Below are 20,537 nucleotides of genomic sequence, written 5' to 3'. Positions count from 1 at the left end.
TTCACTGTGCCGCACACCGGATTTCCCCAGCTGGGAGATGTGCTTTGGGCGGACTTCTTACCACATAGTCTGGCAGTGTTTTGGACTGTAGAGCAATACAGAGGCTTCTCCCTCTTCCCACATTAGCAGGTAAATGCTTTACTGGAGTAGCATACTGGAGGCTGCCCTGTGTATCCTAAAACAAGCAGCCATGATGCTACTGTCACAGGTATTAGTACTCATCTTCCAACACTCCAACCTCACACTGAACGCTCATCTGTCTGCTCAGAGCCTTTGTCCATAGGGACAAAGGCATGTATTGTGCTGGCTCTTTTACCTCTGTGCACCAATTCATGGCCCTCATGACAGTGTTGCTGCACACACCACAGTTGCTCAACCTGCACATGTGTGTGGCCCACATGTGACAAGGAGTCTATGGTGTACTGAGCTTGCTGATCAGTATTGAAAACCACTGTACATACAGCATCTGCGTGCCCTCCTTCTAACCCAGATAGGAGTCACAATACGTACAGTACCTGATTAGGCTGTAGCCTCTCCAACCAGGGCACATGCTCCCACACAGAGAGGGGCTTGGTAATGGGATACCTGACATCCCAAATACGGAAGTCACTCATGGACGCCTGGCTACATTGTGAGTGTAGCATCCACGGCCGGTGCCATTTTTAAACATGGTGCGGGCCATCCATTGCTCCTACCATGTGACAGGGGCCGACCAATGGCACCGGGAGCCCGTCACATGGTAAGGGCAAAGGGCCATCAGCCCCATTTTGTTTACTGGCAGCCGACGGCCCGAGAGCGGGAGATCACTCCCGGGACCCCCGCTAGACCACCAGGTACTTTAATAATGTTTTTTTTTGGGGGGGGGGGGTCGGCAGGGTGGGGGATTCTAAAGAATTATATTTAAAGGGTTGGGGTGAGTTTGAGGGATATTTTTTTGGATGTGTTCACTTTCTCCCCTATCCCCCAAACGATAAGAAAACCACACAAACCATTCGTGGGGTTTTCCTATCGGTTTCGGAGGGCTCCGAAATCTGACGAATTTTCAAATATCGTATTTCAAATAGTCAGAAAAATGATTCACATCCCTATTATGCACTGTGTACCTTGCAGGCAGGACAAGCAGAGTAGTGGACAGCAGGATCCGACTATAACCTGCCACATAGAGTAGGATGACGTCAGTTAGTTTTGCCAACATGTAACACCTGAGGGAGTTGTGCTACATGAAGTTTTGTCCCTATAGCTGCTAATGCTTGCTTACCCTAGTGACCTCCGTGTAGAATGAGAAGAGTGAACACACTTTTCACACCTTATCACAATCAAGGGGAAGAGGCCTTTGCTTCCTCAGATGGGGGAAGGTTTGCCAACAGCTGCAACTGCACCGGCCCACTGTGACGCTCAATGTACAGTAATGCCTACACTCGGTTCCGTTCCCTGTTTTGTACACTATTATGATAGAGGAGGTCATTGGCATGGGCAACTGTGCCCAATTGTTTACTCTGCAGTAGTCCAATTGGCAACAGGAGAGCCGTCCAGTCGCTGCCCCTCGATGTGTCTCCAGTAGTGTGGCCAGCATGAAGGCCTTCCACCTGCAGTTCTTAAAACTTGAAAAGATGGCTGTTCTCCATGTGGGGTGGTCAAAAAGGCCAGACATATGTAAACTTTGGGAAGCAGTGATCTTTTTATTCTCAGAGATGACACTCATTGATCCTGCAAAACTTGCTCTCAATACTCGCATATTCGGGCTATAGGAGCAGTAGCACGCAGGAGCACAGCAGTACAATCATTTGCAATCAAGAGGTAGATGGTGGCGCAACCATTTTGGTGTTGTCCTGGCCCACCCAGGCCAGAGGCCACCTCTTTTAGGAGGCCTTGCCTCAATGATTTCAGCCTCTTGTTGTATGCTGGGCCCTCGACATGGGGCTCGCATGCCTAATGTAAGCTCATGTGAAGCCAATGGGCTCCAGTAACACATTAACATATGTCCAGGAACATCAGATTTGTGGAAGCAACCACCTGGCTGGCTCTGTGAGCTTCAAGCATTATCGACCTTTTCGGCATGAAGATGCTTTACACATCATATGATGCTTTTTGTCACCTCTGATTAGTTCATTTCTCAGGGGCAGCAGCTTCGATAGGACTCCGTAGGAACAAGGCAAACATACTCTCTACAGACTTTATCCTTCCAATGTCAACTTAGAAAAAGGGGAGAGGCCGTCCCTCACCAGCCCTCCCCCCGCCCCCACCATCCACACTCTCATGTCCAAGATGATGGCTCCCGCTATAGCCTGTCCAATTCGGATCCATGGTCTGACCTTGCCCCTCTTGTGCCAATACAATCAACACTCGCAGTTGGGAAGCTGCACAGTTTGGTGTAACTCCTCTAGCAACCCTAGGTGGGCTTCGTTTCCAGATAAATCTATAGCCCTTTTTCTGCCACGGTTTAAAAGTCTTTTATCTAACACCGCAATGAGGAGCATCTGAAAGAAGCAGCAGATCAGAGGAAGAACATTCATCGTGATAACAGCGACCCTTCCCATCCTTGAGGAATCAGATCTATCCCACCTATCCAAATCCTTGTGAATATATTTTTTAACCAGAGAATTATAACTGCGCCAAAAGAACTGGTCCTCACTTGACCCTAATAGCACTGCTAGATATTTCACCCATCGTTGGCTAACTTAAAGGGGAGCTGTGTTCTCAAGTATTCAAACCGATCCGAGGGCATAGAAACATTTACGGCCTGATTTTTATTCCCCTGCGCGTGAAAAATGGGGGTTTTATTCCCCTGCCCGCATCTTCAAAGGGGCCACGCACGTAACTCCATTACGCACCGAAATGCTGGACCCAGATAAAGGGGAAGGAGGGGCGGGGCTGGAGGCGGCAGGTACAGTGGCCATTTGCCGCTGTGGCCGGGGAAGTGCGCGCCAGCGGGGCTGCCGGTGCACACAAGTTACTACTGCTCCGGAGGAACAGCAACTTGAAAAATAAAAAAAAAGGGTAAGGTAGGATAGGTTTAGGGGGTGGGGAGGAGAGGGGAAGGGGAAGGAAGGTTAGATAGGGGACTAGGGAAGTTCCCTCCCAGTCTGCTGCTTAATTGGAAGAGACTGGGAGGGAACAGGGGAAGGCCGGGATGCGTCGCCGCACGGGAATTGCCTAAATCTTCCCCTCCCCCCCCCCCCGCACGTGGCCTAGCGATTTTATAACATCGGCGTGCACATGCTATAAAATCAGCGCATCCACGTGCGCGCGCCGGGAACCGCGCAAACCTTAGAAAATCTACCCCTTAATGTCTCTGTCTTGTTCTCTTATTCACTCTAAAGCCCGAGGTCCTCCCAAAGCCCCTCATTTCAATTAACAGCGACTTCAAGGAGGCGCCCGGATCTGACAGTGTAAACAGAAGATAGTCTGCAAAGGGAGAGGGAATTCCTTGATTCTGGGTGTTGTGTCTAACCCTCTCAGCAAAGGGAACTATGGGCAAAGTGGAGAGAGAGGGGGTAACTCTGCTGTGTTCCCTCTTTCACCTCAAAGGAATCAGATCTTAATGCATGCCCTGGCTCCCATGTATATAACTGCTTTATTTGTGCAATGACATCCTTTCCCAGATGCACTCTCTCTAACACTCTAAAGAGGAACGGCCAGTGGACTCTATCAAAGGCGTTCTCTCTGCATCTATCGCTAACAGAACTGAGGGGATTGCCTGCATTTTTGGCCCACCCGATTGAATCTAAAAACAAACCTTGACTAAAGCAAGCCTTCCCGGTACAAACCCTGACTGATCATTGTGTATCAAAAGAGGAGTCCCTCTACCTAATCGAGTTACCAGCACCTTTGCCAAAATGTTTAAATCTATATTGATGAGGGATATTGGCCTGTAGGAGCCACAAAGCGTAGGATCACGGCCACCCCTCGCCGGGGTTGTAATACCCGCTCTGTTTGAGCTGGGCGTAAATTTGCCCTCAGACCCCAATAAATTGAAGGTATCTACCAGGGGCCTCAGGATAACTGGGTGAAAGGTTTTATAAAACTTAGAAGTAAGCTTATCAAGTTCTAGAGACTTGCCCAATTTCAGATCTTTAATTGCTTGCAACACCTCCTCAGTGGTTACTTCCATATTTATTTAGCACTTTTATATACCGATTTTCTAGTAACAGAATTACTAATTAATTCGGTTTACATTCTAAACAATAACAATGACAAGTTGATGTCTCACAAAGAGCAGGTAGTTAGAACTTGGATACAGATATATGGGGTTAATAACATAACGTAAAAGTTACGGAGTCTAGTGAAGGCTGGAGAACAGATGTTCGGCATAAGGCTAGGTTTTTGATTTTAGACTGCATAAAGATGAGTAAATGACATGAGAGTTCTTTAGGGGGTAACCAATGAAGAGATCATTGGAAGGGATTTCAACTGGCTGAAGTTATGAGAATGCTTGATTGAATAGCCAAGTCTTGAGTCTTTTTTTAAATGTAATATTAAGTTCCTTCCTGCACTGCTTCTGGAAGGGATGGGAGCATTACCACGTCTAAATATGCATCTATAGTGGTCTCCGAAACAGACTCATCACAGGCATACAGTTCCTCTCAAAACCAGGTGAAGCATTGACTAATGCACGACGTGTCATACAGAAACTTGCCTGTTCTAGCTTTAATTTTTGTAATATAGTTTTGGGTTAGTTTCTCCTTCAGACTTCCTCGCTAGCAAACTTTGTGCACAGTGCACTTAAACTTTTTCTGACTACTGTGGATTTCTGTACAGTAATTCAATCACTTGCATTAATTCAGCTGCAGTTCTATGTCTGTCATATATTGTTAACATATTGTTTATGTATGCTTTTTAATTTGTTTTAATTCTTATTTTTTATATTATGTACATTTTTACTTGTAAACCGCATTGTACATCCTATGGAGAAAGCAGTATATAAATGTTTTAAATCATCTCTAAACTGGATTACTGTAATTCACTTTACGTCGGCCTGCCTGCATCTTTGTTAAAATGTCTAGAAGCAATAGAGAACTCAGCAGCCAGACTCAAAAGAGATGCCAGACTATCGGACCATGTCCGACTCTATGCTCACGTCACTGGCTCCCTAAGTTCAAGATCGTATCATTAGTACTTTGCGTTCTTAGCAACGATACATCTTTGCACGTCAGCACTCTCCTCAAGGTTTATAAAGCCCAGTGGGCATTTGAGAGTGGCAGGACGCAGCCCTATTGGGCGTTCCATTGTTCTGGCTGCAAGGCCTAGATGAGACTAGAGAAAGGACATTCCGTGTGGCCGGACCCACGCTCTGGAACAGCCTTCCCCATGACAGACTTGTGATCCGGTGCTACTCCACCCTTAGGAAGCAGGTTAAGGCATTTTACTTTTCACAAGCATTCCCTTACAGCTTGCCACAAAGCTCATAATGATAGTTTGTCCTTTAGTCGTATAATTGCTGTCTAGCACAGTGTTTTTGTGTCCTGATTTAGACGGTTTTATTTTTTTGTTGGTGTTGTTCTTTTATTCTGTTATTAATGTATTTGGTCAGCTCTGTGGGTGCGCGAGCACGCCCAGTAATGAGCAAACTCCTTCACCGTGTCCAGGGAAGGGTTCATTCGTTTTGAAAAGATGGCTCCTACGCCTACAAATCGCTCCTGCGCTCCAAGTCTCACAGCAGGAGGAGGATGCTGGCACACCACAGCGGGGAGAGAGAAGAGGACGGGCACGTCAGTGTTACCAGCATCAGATACAAGAAAAGGGGGGAAACCCCCCCCCCCCACATCATGGCACCTGCGACTGCTGAAGCCCAGGAAATGCTGCCTTCGCCTGGCACACCACTCACAGACCAATGCCAGGGTATTTCACATGAAAGCTTGTAGGAGCATTCAGGATTTTGCTGCCCCTCGACAGGGTTGGTGCTGTCTGCCTCCGCTCCTTAAGGTCAGACAACAAGTTCTGAGGAGCCTTTCTGAGCTGGATTAATGTAGAAAATTCTGAAGCACATTATTAAACATTTTAGATCATAAAAATAAAAGCAGTTTTCCAAACTTACTTGTGGCTGTATAATGTATTTTCTTTTAATTGGGTGAGGAAGAGAGATGGCAGGTATCAGTAAAGGAAGATCTCAGGGATAGGACTGGAAGAGGAGAAAAGGACCAGGGATGAGCAAAAGAAGGGGGGAGGAGGACTAGGAATAGAGTGAAGAGAACATGAGAGCAGGGCTGGCGTGAGCCACGTGAGTGCACCTTACAGGGCAGGTGTAGCTCACCTCCTCCCCCCAGCGTCGGCAGCAGAGGGGCAGACTCTGGCTCAGCGCTGCTCCCGCTCAGCAACAGTGGCCCAGCCAGGCAGAGGCTGAAACGGGAGCAAGGACTGCCAGCCCCGTGTCCCCACCCAGGCCTCAGCCCATCACGGGTAGGGCACAGAGACTGGGAGCCCCGCTGGGTGTGCAGCCATGAGCAGAGTGCGTGCGGGAGGACGGCCCCAGCATGGCGCGTGGCCTGCAGCAGCCAGCCTCGCAGCCCGGGGTGAAGATCGAAGCTGCGCCGGGCCAGTGTCTCCCACAAGCCCTAAATGAGAGGGGAGGAGAGAAGACTGGGACTAGGAGAGATCAGGGGAGCGAATAAAGATCTAAAATTGCAACTCTCTAGCATCCAATCTAATCCAATGTAGAAGACACAAATACACACGGCACTAATCTCCTCTCTCTCTCTCACACATACACACAGCCACTCCCTTTCCCCACCTCTGTTCCCCTCTCTTTCACACACAGACATATGCCCTCCAGCTGAACACCTCTCATCCCCCCTGGCCTTTACCCCAAATGATCCCTCCACTCAGCTCCTCCTAACCTCACTATCCAGTGTCTGCTCCAGCTTCAACCCCCTCCTCAGGCTGCGCCCTCCAGGCTGCCTGGGAGAGGAGAGACTGAAGCAGGATGAAGAGGGCTGTTTTCTGCCAAGTGAGCTTCAGCACAGGTGAAAGGCAGCAATCTTCAGCCAAACCTGCTGTCTCTGGATTTTTGCCATCCCACAGGCCTAGTGTGGCAATTGACAAACCCAGGCCTGACCCTCACATGGGAGTCAGCAAGGCTGCCAATTAGCATATCAGTGATGAGACGGACTTAGTCTGCCAGGCTGTGAGTCCAAAATTAGCATGGCATTAAAGAGCAGGGAAGTAAAATACATACATGCACCTTCCAGTCAATGGGAAAGAGCTCAGGTATGGGTTATGTCTGTATATTTTGAAAAAATATGCCAGACCGAGGGCAAATACATTTAAAAATAATTCTAAGCGGTGCTTGAAATTTAAAACAAGCAGCATTCTTTCTTCACAGCTGTGGCACAAAGAGGAAAGAATGTGTCTTTGTAACAAGCATGTAGGCTAAGAACATAAGAACATGCCATACTGGGTCAGACCAAGGGTCCATCAAGCCCAGCATCCTGTTTCCAACAGTGGCCAATCCAGGCCATAAGTGCCTGGCAAGTACCCAAAAACTAAGTCTATTCCATGTTACCATTGCTAATGGCAGTGGCTATTCTCTAAGTGTACTTAATAGCAGGTAATGGACTTCTCCTCCAAGAACTTATCCAATCCTTTTTTAAACACAGCTATACTAACTGCACGAACCACATTCTCTGGCAACAAATTCCAGAGTTTAATTGTGCGTTGAGTAAAAAAGAACTTTCTCCGATTAGTTTTAAATGTGCCCCATGCTAACTTCATGGAGTGCCCCCTAGTCTTTCTACTATCCGAAAGAGTAAATAACCGATTCACATCTACCCGTTCTAGACCTCTCATGATTTTAAACACCTCTATCATATCCCCCCTCAGCCGTCTCTTCTCCAAGCTGAAAAGTCCTAACCTCTTTAGTCTTTCCTCATAGGGGAGCTCTTCCATGCCCCTTATCATTTTGGTTGCCCTTCTCCATCGCAATTATATCTTTTTTGAGATGCGGCGACCAGAATTGTACACAGTATTCCAGGTGCGGTCTCACCATGGAGCGATACAGGCTATCCACTAAGATGTGCTCAGCAACCTCACAACCAATCTGAAAAAAGAAAACCATGTGCATAAGCAATCTCTGCCATATAGACAAAAATAATAAGGGTAGACAACGCCCCCCGCCCCCCGCCTAACTTTGGAGAGATGCCTGTGTCAAGGTGAGAATTCAAACAGATTTTCACTATTTAAAAAAAACCAAAAAACAAAAACCCCAATTAATTTAATATGAGCATGGATAGTGGCTGCTTGGATTGTTTGCATCTTCTACATTGTTCTAGTTAAGGATATCAGCCCCAGCTGGCAGCCATACAAGCTTGAACACCTGCAGGATATCGCTTCTTGACCCCCCCCTATCTGTGGTTCACCACCACGCTGTACTAAAAAAACAGTTCCATGCATCCACCACCCTTTTCTGGAAAGCCACTCTTCTCTTCCTCCCCAAACTCAGACCACGACCCCCTCCCCCCCCAGCTGCAGCACACGCAGACGCGTTGTGGCATTGAAGCGCCATCCGGTTTCCTAAAGCAAAAAACACGGCATCCGTTGGCGATCATGGCTGCGCGCTGCAGCCGCTACGGTGGGAAGCACATTGGTTTCAAAATACCTAAAAAAAGATCGAAGTGAGACACAAACCCCTGCTGCAAGATCTTCCAGAACCCCAATGGAAGAACAATGTGAATTGGTGTCAGAGTTGGGCTGCAGTGAGGGTTTAACAGTTCCCACAATTCACATCGTAAGTGTCGAGAAGCGGGCTGCAGGGGACTGCTGAGGGGTGCCCAGCTGTAACGAGCCTTTGGGTACAATATTAGTGCCAATGAAAGAGGAGGGCAAGGGTCTCTCCCAGGCGCATCAATTCCCTGCTAATCGAATGATGTCATTTTATTCTCTCTTAAAATTTATTTTGGATTTAGCGCACGCCTTTTTCAGTGGTAGCTCAAGGCGAGTTACATTCAGGCACCGTAGGCATTTTAAATTATTTTAAAGCACCTGTCCTGAACGCTGCCGTCCGTCTATTTTTTCCCCAGGATTTGGCGCTCTAACAAAAGGATTTTTAAAGCTGGAAGTCACGCAAGCAAGAAGCCACAGCCTGCGTACCCAGAGGAGCTTTTTAAAAAAGTATTTTCAAGAAATTAAACCTGCTGGGAGCTTATTAGGAGGCACTGGTTGAGAGCAGCAAAGTAGGAAATAGAAAACAAGTCATTAGGTACAGGTAAGAAGCAGCCTTTACCCCCGGGGAGTGACAGAGTCTTAAAATAAAACTCTGGGCAGTCTGGGGCCCAGCCGCTCTCCAAGAACGCCAGCTACGTGGAAGTAAAAAAAAAAAAAAAGAGGCCTTCTGCTTCTGGCTGAGCCAAGCAGGTCCGAGAACAAGATCGGACAGGAATTAAAGCAGAAACGGGCATGTGAGGGTGCGTGGGGGTGTGGGAGACGCATGCAGGCTGGCACTGGGGGTATCCCCGTGCGCAAAGGGAAAAGTGTACTAGAAGAATTTTCCACTGCAATGTCTCCTATAGAAAACAAAAGCGCCGGGTGCCCCATGAAAGTTAGGGGTGGGTCGTGTCGCACCAGACACTGGCCAGCACAGTCCCTGTGCCCGAGACTGCAGCCAGGGGGCTATGCTGGCCGTGACTTCTGGCAGAAATCAGATAGCACATGGGTGGGTCCATCCTTAGGGCTTGATTTTCAAGAGCATTTCCACGCTTACAACCGGGTTTTACTTACAGATGTAAATGCACTTTGTCCATGTAAGTGGGCTGTTGAAAATTGCTACAACATATGCTATTGTTAATAGGTTTTACCCATGTTTTGTGCCCTTAATGCGAGAAAGTTGGCTTTTGGAAATTGCTATGGTAAGCAGGATACGTTTACTTGAGTAACGTTTGAAAAAAGTCACCTGTAAGGCTTCAGCAGGTCTCAGCTATGGCAGTCCAGGCTTCTCCCCCCAGGCCTATTTTCAGACCCAGGGCCTTCTTAGCAGGCCCAATACTGTATTTTTATGGGAATCTGATCCAATAGCTGTAGGAAACAGGCTCTCTTATCACAGACAGCCTCCTGGCACGGTGAAACAAACCCGTTGCTTCTCACAGCCAGAAAGGCACCCAGCTTCATTTTCCTAAGCAATTAATTGCACAGCCGAGTACCTCTGAGCAGTCATTCGAGTCCAAGAACAAGATGGAACTGGCATTAGCCAGCACAGACAATGCCAGAAACTTGGATGTCCACATTCTTATCCCACTACCCCCACCATCTCACAGTACAACTTCAGGTTTAAGCTCTTTGGCACAGGCACTTTGCATTCCATAGGGGAAGGGAGCTTCTGTACCTGGCTCATGTATTATCCTTGCCCAAAACCACAGGGGGGGGGGGGGGGGGGGGGGGTTGGCACAGGTAGAAAAGGGCCCAAAACACTTTTTGGCTTATAACAGTCCCTGATGCAAACATTGAATGAGCTCAAGAAAAAAAAATATGCTTTCACCTGCCAGCTGTCTCCAGCTGCTGGCCAAACACTGACACAAAACCTCAAACCGAAGGAGGAAAGGTGCTCAGGACTAAGCTGAGCAGATTATTTCCCCACAGAAGGGCTTGCTCTAGGGTGATAGCCTTACATAGATCAGTTATGAATCACAATCAATCAATCAATGCACCAGTACAGAGCGACCCATCCATGCGAGCTGCCGCCACTGTGCAAACATATGAACCTTTACAAATCTTTAAATATTTTCCAGCTTCTAACCACAGTGAGGTAAGAAGCTTAACTCACTTTAGTTATATCATTTCTTGTGTAGAAAGGAGAACCTGTACTAAAAAAATCAATCACATTAAGGTACAAAGTTTTCCATTCAATCAAAAGGGACAGCACGGGCAGCAGTAGTGCAAGCGTCCCCTTACACACCACCCCACCACAGAAGAGATGCAGTGCAGGTAATGGCACGCAGAACCACGGTGCTGTGTGTATTGCCAGATGTGTCACTTAGAAACATGATGGCAGAAGAAAAAAAAAAAAAAAGACCATAGCGCCTATCTAATCTGCCCATCCATATCTCCTGCTAAGGTCCTCGATCCTTCCCACTCCCTCAGAGATCCCCCTGTGCTTCTCCCATGCTCTCCTGAATTCAGCTACTGTCCTGGTCTTCACCACAAGGCTGTTCCATGTATCCACCAGCCTCTCTCTGTAAAGAATTACTTCCTTAGATTACTCCTCAATCTACCCCCTCATTCCAGAATCGCGTTTCCATTGAGAGACCCACCTCCGCTGCATGGATACCTCCAAGGCATTTACAATGTCTAAATCCTATGTCCCCTAATTTGCCTTTCCCTGGAGACCATTCCTCAAGCTTCGCTGGATCCCACCTCATGTTTTTCGCACATTTTCCTGGCTGTCTAACCCTGTTGCAGATTTTGGCATCATCTAGAAAAAAAAAAGGACAAACCTTTCCCCGATAGTCCTTCCACAATATCACTTACGAAAATGCTGAAATCCCCCACCCCCCTCCCCCAGTCCTAGGACAGATGCCAGAGGCACACCATAATGCCCCTCGCCTCCGAGCGTGCTCCGTTTACTACTACTACCCCTTGTTGCCTCCCACTCAAGCACATTCTAACCCAGTCAGTGATTTTGGGCCAATACCAAGAGGCCATAGGTGTGTGGGTGTTTGATGGCCCCCCCCGATATCTCTCTCAGATCAGGACCCACAAAACCAGCTATTCCTTCCTGAATGTTTCTGAAACAGAGTGTGAAATCAGCAGGTTAGAACTCATGACAGGAGCCACCCTTGCTTGCTGCTTGGCAGTAAATGAAGAGCAGTCTCCCAAGAGATTGTAAAATTAAAAAGTTCTTTATTGCATATGGTGTATTTCCAAATAATAAAAATAAATCAATTATTTAAAGCTCTGTCTCACACGTTGTCCAAACAGGAATTCAATGCATCCTACAAACAGAAATGGCCATGCAGCCTCCTCTGGGGTGGATGGCAGATCAGCACGTTCCAAGTGACTGGCGTACACGACAGCTTCCAGGACAGGAGTTTTACTGCTGTTATGAAGGGGAAGAGAGACAATCATCCGAGATAAGGTGACTCAGTTCAAAAAGGTCAGATACACAAGAGTTGATGACAGAGCTGGGGGATTAGCCCTAATGAATGGCTCACCCAACCCACAATCTACAGACCTAAAAGTTGGCTGCAAGGTTCATGCTGATGGGCAGAGCACATCTACGAACCCAAGTACACACCTTATAGTAGGTTTCAACTTTCAGTGCATTGTAAAACAATTACGGTACATTTCTGAGCTCTGAAGTCACCTGTTGTATTGCTTAAACATGGGCAGGAGAGCAGTTACTTGCAATTTGTTCTTTCTACAGAAAATGTTTTATTAAAACAAGCAGAGTTTCACTTGTTAATCCTCAATTAGCCCCTTTTGAAAAGTACAGTATTGTCTGCTCATGCCTCTTTCACAGAATTCAGAGCATTTGAGATGATTGACTTTGTACCTTTCAAGCGCGCTCACCCCCAGCAGCCTCCCCGACACCTTCAGCGTTACTGGTAATCCAGCAGAAGCAAAGTTCAGCAGCTTCCTGGAGACAGGACGGCCTCAAAATAACCTTACAAACAAAGCTTTGTCAAAATACGGGGGGCATCTGCCCATAAACAACTGTCAACCACAGCCTCTTGTCCACAAAAGCAGTCACCCAGGCTCTTAAATGCCCATCTGCGCTTGGTGTATCTGTCCACAGATGAGGTTGGGTTCTCGAATAGCTTGCCACATCACCAGCATCTCGTAGGGCACAAATCGATGGACCATTAGCAGCTCCTTGTAGTAACAGGGGTCAAAGGCCTCCAGCTTGGATGAGGGTATTTGGACCCCCACTGTTCTCATGCCCATATGAGAATCAGGGGTGAGCCCAGCCTTAACAAGGCACATGCCCAGATAGACATCATCAATGGGGAAGAGCTCGATGCTCAGCGATGCCTGGTAGATGGCATGAGATGTGAAGCCAGACATCAGAATGCCCCCACCCGCACAGTAGGATGGGTATGACTTGGACTTGGTGATTTGCTCTGGCACATAATACTTGCTCCATGTTTCCCGGATAGGACCCACATTGACAATCAACTGTCCAACAAATAGGTGGTGATGACCGTCCCCGGGAAGTCCCAGAAGGTACTGCACCACATTAAATGTGTTGACAAAGACATCATCATCGCCGTTGAAAATGAACCTGGCGCCTGGACACTTTTCCTCCAGCCACTGGTAGAAGAGGACCTGCTTCAGAGTCAGGTTGAAGAAGGTGTCATGGAAGTCCCACTGTAGGATGTCCCCATTCTCCCGTCTCTCCAGTCGCAGAAGCCTGTTAGTCTTCTTGGCGTCCCATGGATTGGAAGAGACTCCTGTCATGAACACTCGTCGGACCTGAACCCCTTGGTAGGAGCTCTCCGTACCCCAGGTTTTGCGGATGATCTCCCGTCGCTCATAATTCCCAGGGGATGACTTGATGGCCAGGAGGAGGAAGACGTCCTTGGAAGTCTGGGCCCCCCCACACTTGTTGGGGACGTCTAGGATCCTGGGGAACTCCTTACAGTGCTTGTAATGCAGGAAGTCCTTGATGTGACCGGGTAGCTGTGCAAAGCCAGAGATATTGTACACAGTGCTGTTTTCTTTGCACTCTGGGATTGCCTTATTGGCCTGGGCAGGAGACACAGCAGCTTGGGTAACCGAGAAGAGTCTTTCTTCCTGAGCAATAGCAGATTCCTGTCTGGGTGGCTGCAGAGAGTCCCCGTCATTTTCACGCATTAGAAAGAAGAGTCCCAGGAAACCCACAGCAGTGAGAGTGAGTGTTTCCAAGCCAATGTACTGCCGCTTCATTCTCTCTGTAGAAACAAAACAAACAAACAAAAGATGAGAATCAGGAGCATTAAGGGTTTGCCGTCTTTTTTTTTTTTTTTTAAAGTTTATAGGAGTTGGCCGCACTTTCCATTTTAAAGGCAATAGGGCAGTGTTTGCAGGGGACATTTATTACCCATCCAGTGCAGATCTTTCCTATTCAATTTCACAAAGAGCTTCCTTACCCATAACCCTGCACAGAATCCCTCCGTGACCTTAGGCATCATCAGTCACAGAACACACACCTGCAAGGTTTTACCTCTGCGACTGCCTTGGAAGACTGATAAAAAGGGAGGAAAGGAAGTTTGTCTAGCAGCCAGCGAGGTGTCGTCTTTGGCTATGGGAAGAGATGAGGCAGGCGCGAGGGGGGGGTGTCTAGAGCAGGTCGGGATGAAAGTGGGCCGCTGCCCAAGAACCCAGGGTCACTACCATCACCCAAGGAATAGTGGCTTAGTCTCCTGCCTTGTTAACTCGCATCCTACAAGTTCCAGAATGCACCGGGCAGAGAGGTTAAGAGAGCAGCTTTTGTGCTACCCATGATGGGGGGGTGAGGGAAAAAACATCTCCCAGCACCTGCAGGGCCAAAATCCTTAACACCAGGAAGCACCCCAATGTCGTGGAGGGGCAATGTTTGTAAGAGTTCGGTCAAACAGCAAAATTTCAAAAGGCTGGGTTCAGCCCTCCGCTACATTTAATCACATTCCAGGTGAGATCCTGGTTTTGGGTGCAGCAGGGAACATTCAGAGCAAGGTATTCTCACCCTATCGGAAATCCGTATTTCATCTCAGCATTTAGATTATCTGATGAAGGAGAAGACTGCTGCCAGGACTGGCCTGCCAAGCAAATATTGCGGCATTCTCCACGTCAACACTTTTAATAAGCTTCTAATACAGGCATACAAAATATACATTTTCATACAAAATTCAGGGACATAATGTTAAACAAAACATACAAAAAACAATGAAGAAACCAGTAAAGGCTGTGCCAGTTCTCTAGGGAAGCTCTCTTGAATAAGTGGATTTTGAGTGCCCTTTTAAAAGGATTTGCCATAGGACCTGGTTCTCATCTCATCAGGAAGAGAGCTCCAGCATATTGGACCAGCTGCAGAAAAAATGCCGGGTCCCCAATGAGGCAGAGCAGCAGCCTCTCTCTCTCACCCACACGGGCATAAATGCAACCAACTCTGAAGCAAGAGCAGAAGAAAACCGGACTGAAACCTCATACTAGCACCTGCCCCCCCCAGCCATGTGAACGAACAGGACAAAGCAGACTTGCACACTCCACAGAAATCTCAGATATAATGAGGCCAGAAAACCAACCTGGGTTGGGTGAACAGGAAGAGTCAAGGTACTGGGCCAGAAGCATCCGAAGTACGAAAAAGGTGAGAGGTCAAAGAGGACAGGAACAGGGAAAGATAAGTGAGCAAATCTTACTTAAAAGCTTAATTTTTTTTTTTTTTAATTCCTCCTAATTCAAAACACAAGTCAGTCATTCTAAGTAGACTACAGTGTAACACACATACCACCACCAAGAACAAACAGGAGAGATGGCAGACAAAAGTATAAAAGGTTTTAGAGAATATCTCCATCTAAATCATCACTTAAAATCACGGGGGAGGCCCTAGGAACCAAACATCAAAGGCCTTCAACATCAAAGACCTACAAAACATCAAAGGCTTTCAGCTTCTTAGCAAGTCTGCCACAAGTTTTCTGCCACCTTCCAGTTCTTAAGCAACGTTTTGGTTTCAGGAGAGTCTCAAACCATTGGACAGTTTCGCTGGTGAAGCATTTCCCAAGCACGTCTGAATGCTATAGAACCAGATCCCTTAGATTGCCCAGAACAGCCGCCCGCCAGTAGTTTGGGTATAGTGTGCAGCAATTAGCCGTTGTCTTACAAGAAAACAAGGACGGTAGGGCAGCCTTGGAGGTGCGCTATACTCTTAACATTCCTGCTTTTGGCAGTGTCTCAAGATATTAAAGGCGTGGGAGATGTGTACACCTCTGTATTTAAAAAGTTTTATTTGAGAAACAAAAGAAAACAAATTGCAGATCCAGAAAGCCGCAATACTTCCTGTTACATAACCAGCTGGAGAACTACAGTACAAGACAAAATGTTTCTCAGTTTCAAGCAACATTACATCGAAATAAAAGACCTACCACCAGGTACAGTATCCGCAGTGACTCCCCAGCTCGGTCACAGTCTTGAGGACCACATTCTTTGTCTACTGGAACCTCGACGGATCTTCAAAAACTTAGCCCGTTATTTTGTCAACATTTTCACCCAAATCAGTCATTTTTGTCCGCAAGTATTCACGTGATGCCGGAGATGCGATCAAATTATATTATTCTTTAAAGGAGATCCACTTCAGCCATTTTCTATTGTCTCAAAGTTACTTTTTTGTGCCTGCCAAATAGCTATTACACGCACCACTGTCTCACGCGCTTCCCTGTAATTAGGACATCCGATAGTTCATCTCATGGGTATCCGAGTAACACTTTTGGCCAAAACTGGTGGATGCATAGACGAGGCCACGACCTATGTATACGCATGCCTTCTCCTTGACATCTTCTACAGCATTTATTAGCTATGGCTACATTAAGCTTGGGAAACCTGGAGATTATAAACGCTGTGAATTGTTTTAAAAAGATATTAACCTGGAATCACTAGCTCTTATATAAATCCTTCCATATACGTGAAGTCTCTTGCCACGGCTTAACCAAAAATGTAGTCTCCAGGATGTCTTCTCCCAGGTACTTCTAAATAGCAAAATCCACTTCACCTCCCCCTATTACCATGCCATACACCCCCTTCGAGATGGTCCTGGAAACGTTTCTTAGGGCTGTCTTAGAAAGCAAACTCTTCCGGTGTAACACTTAGGGGGGAGGGTGTCCCATTCTCCCAGAACCCTTCCCGTGCCATGGATCTGGCCCCAAAATGTGGCAGGCGTGCATGAATGCCGGCACCACTCTTGCCTGCAAAACCTCAAGCCTACCCGTGCATGGGGAGCGTCTCTGACCTAGACGTACAAAGAAAAACAGACATGGCGAAAGCAAGAGGCATTCAGCACTGGTGAAAAGCACCTTAAAAAAGCATTGCCATGTGCCTGTTGGACAGCCAGCGCCAGAAGAAAAAGGGACTCACATCAAACAGGTGCATGGCGACACTACCGACAGCAGGGATCCAGCTTGGCGTGGCCACCCTCTTCCCCTGCACCCATCTGCCCACATCTTCTGTTTCATAGAGGCAAGCTGGTCCTGGTGGTGAACAGTGACATTCCCTCTTGTGCGTTTTCACATTTCCAACGTCCTTTTTCTAACATTCTTCCAAGGTAGAGGCACTGCTGGGGACTTTGTATTCCAAAGATCACAGCTCCATTCACTTTGAGGGAAACCCTCCAGAAGGCCAGCAAAGTTTTTTTTGTGTTTTTTTTTTTAAAGGGTCATTGTCTTTTTTTTATGAAGATATCAATTTATTTTAATGGATGCATTCAATCAGTTCCTGTTCTATTGACTTAATTTGATATAGCATTGTGCTTTTAATGGAGAGAAGGAAGGGAAGGGAAGGGCAAGCGACAAGCTTTGCCCTTCCCTTCCCTGCTTGGTGGCGTCTCACGTAGTTCTCTCCTGTCTAATCTTGAATGCCCGTTCTGTTCAAATCAAAACACTGGCAAGTCAGGATTTAATATCAGAGGAAAAACCTGTTTTGTTTTTATTATTGAAACCTGGATACCAGTAGAGGGTGGTGGGGGATGCTCTGGGCTCAGATCTGCCCAGTTGATCTTCAGATTCTCTCTCATTTTGGGACTGAGGAAAAAAAAAAAAAAAAAAAAAAAAAAGAGGTGGGGCTGTAGCCGTCTCTCCACTTAAATCTGGAGGGCAGGGAATGGCTACTTTTACAAAACTTAATGTAAGCATCAGTGTAAGTCTGTTGATTAATCAGATTAAAATTAAAACTGAACGTGCTGAACTATATTTCACAGATAGCACTGAAGTTTCCTTACCTGCTGATTTTAGATTTTAAAAGGGCTGTTTGGAGGAGGGCTCGCTTTTTCTTTTGAAGATAATTAATAGCGCTTTCCTTGAAAAGGGGATGCCTTTGGCTTTAGAACATCAGATAAATAAATAAAAATAAAATAATATTAACCCAATCCTGGAAAAAAGCCTTCACTAAATGCCTGAATGCTTGCATTACAGACCAGGAGCAAATATTCCTGCGATTTAGAGAAAGCATTCATCTATCAGTTACTTCTTTCTGGGGGGGCATCAGGAGGACTAGACCCTTACCAGGCAAGTTTCCGGACTGGTCACAGTGCTGGTCTCTGTCTGGGACGGGATTGATAAAGGGTCAACAGGCTCCACACTTCTCTTGTTCGTTCTTTCTTCTGCCTTCAGCTTGGTCAGTCAACCCTATTAGGCAGAGGCATGAATTTAGGATTCTGGGACACCGTTTCACAAGGGATCACTACCTTTCGACCCCCAGCTGAGTTTAAATTGTGGTGTTCTGGACGGATTACCTTTTTCTCCAAAATTTATTATTTTTCTACAGCTTTTAGGAAAACTGCTTTGGGCCTTAGATGTAAAACGGCTGTTTGTATGCGGACAACACGCAGATCACCATCCCAAATTGGTGAGGAGAGGTTAAAAAGACCACCTTCAAAAGGGACAGGAGTCTCTCAGAAATTTCTGATTGGTTATTGAGGAATAAATTGATTTTTGAATGTTAAAAAGACAGAATTACTGAGGGGAGAACGACCAGTCACTAACCCGTTTCCTGGTGGTAATAAAACGTGGGACATCTGTTAGTGAAACCAAACTTCTGGGGTGAAGGACTCGGGAATCAGGCTGCACCTCTTGAGTTCTCTTTAGAACACACATTTCCCCAGCTTTCTGAACGCGTTAAATGGTTAAGAGAGTTTGTCCCTTCCTCGGACATTCGGGATTGTGAAACTGATGATTCAGGCAATGTTATTTCTCAGTTGCGCTACCGTAACGGCCTGTGCACGGGTCTCCCTGAACAACAGGGTACACGCAGGGCTTAATCTCTGGAGGAACCAAGTTCCAGCCCTTGTTTTCAGGCCTAAGAGGCGAAGCAACAGGATCTTCTGCTCCAGCCCCTCCCCCCATCCAGGCAGCCTGCAGGGAAGAGAAGCGCTGGCGAACCTGGAGCAAACAGCGCAGAGAAGAGAAAAAAAAAAAAAAAGTCACTCCACCCAGGGCGTTGTTCGCATGGGACACGAAGGCCCCGTGCCCTTTGTCCAAACCTCACACTAAGGAGAAGGCTACAGCGCAGCTGTGTCGGCAGGGCCCGAAGGCCTGAGGAGGAGGAGGCAGCAGCTGCGTCGGCTGGGCCCTGTGCAGCCCAAAGAGGAGACCGCCGGGTCAGCCGGCCCAGGGGGCTGAAGAGAGAAGGGTTTTCCTGCCTGCAATCCTGCAGGCTCTGGGGAGACAGAGAGGGCATTTGTGCATGTGAGAGAGAGCATGAGTGTGTGTTGTGTGTGAGAGAGACAGGGCATGTATGTATGATTATACAGAGAGAAGAAAGGATATGCAGACTTCTAGTTGAAGAATTTTGTTTGCACATATAAAAAGGACGTTAAAAAACTGATACATACACACACAAAGGGACCCCATTAAAACGGTACTTGGATAAATTGAGGGCTGCAGCCAGAATGTTTGTTTGGACCCCTACACAAGATACCAGACAACAGAGACTATGTGAATGCTGATAGTAAACCTCGTATAGCAGTACCTATGTTGTAATTCACTTTTTTCAGAGGATTCATTGCCAATTTGTTGTCAGCATCAAAATTAAAAAACAGCAGAGTTTTAAGATCTATACAATACTGTAACCCAAAGGCTGAACATAAGCAGCTATGTGGATGTGGGTCCCACAGACAGATGCATGGGCATTTTGAGAAGAGATCAGTGAAGGGTGTGAATGATTGATGCACTCATATTTTCATAACCCTGGGAAAAATGATCAGTGCACCCCTACTATACACGTGCGTACACATTTAATGGAATGCATGCATCTACGCCGCTTGTGCTCAGACAGACAGACATTCTTATGGCGTTTCAAATAGATTTAGGAGTGCATCACTCGTTACTGAGGGCCGGGATGGTTCTGTCGATCCATTGGCAGATTGCCCATTGCCACTGTCCTGGGGCTGCTAGAATAGAAAGAATAGAGAAGGCAGGTTCAGGGACATTTATGCAAATGAGGGGAGGGGAGGGGTAGGTGTCTCTCCTCTCCGCCGTGCTCAGACATCCAAGTCCCTGTGTCTCTGGAATCATTGGCAAGGACCTGTGGGCCCACGTCCCGGAAGTACCTAGCACTGTCCCTGCACTCTGCTCTCTAATCCAGCCCTGCTTTCCTCAACATAGCCCCCTCTCTTTGGGACCCAGCGCACTATATAACCCGCACTCAGTCACGGGTTAAATAGGCGCTAATCACATGCAAGTGCATGTGAATGAGGCTATTACTCACTCACGCTGCATTAAAAAAAAAAAAAGTGTACATCTCAGACATTAACACCTGAGCACAGGTAAAAGAAGTACAGAAAAGCAGAAAAAACTGCTTCTCTTTATTTTTGTTTACTTAAAAAAAAAACCCCACAAACCCAGCACACCTCGGCAGGCCGCTGAGTTATGAAGACCGACGCCGGTAAGCTT

General features: G+C 47.0%; 1 protein-coding gene across 7 annotated transcripts in view; it reads right to left on the bottom strand.

Moving 5' to 3' along the window:
• Positions 1-11,803: 11,803 nt before the first annotated feature.
• The window catches only part of B3GNT3 (UDP-GlcNAc:betaGal beta-1,3-N-acetylglucosaminyltransferase 3), a 31,136-nt gene continuing 22,402 nt past the window's right edge, over positions 11,804-20,537 (bottom strand). For 5 of the 7 annotated variants that reach the window (XM_029613715.1, XM_029613714.1, XM_029613719.1 and 2 more), the window contains exon 2: positions 11,804-13,853. In XM_029613715.1, coding sequence (XP_029469575.1) covers positions 12,682-13,848 — 1,167 coding nt within the window. In that variant the 5' untranslated portion in view covers positions 13,849-13,853 and the 3' untranslated portion in view covers positions 11,804-12,681. Of the gene's footprint in view, positions 13,854-18,149; positions 18,273-20,537 lie in introns of all 7 variants that reach the window. The other 2 variants (XM_029613717.1, XM_029613716.1) reach the window with 1 other exon arrangement.

Source organism: Rhinatrema bivittatum, chromosome 8 (genome assembly GCF_901001135.1).
Source record: "Rhinatrema bivittatum chromosome 8, aRhiBiv1.1, whole genome shotgun sequence".
Taxonomy (NCBI): Eukaryota; Metazoa; Chordata; class Amphibia; order Gymnophiona; family Rhinatrematidae; genus Rhinatrema; species Rhinatrema bivittatum.
This window is presented reverse-complemented; position numbering and strand designations above follow the sequence as displayed.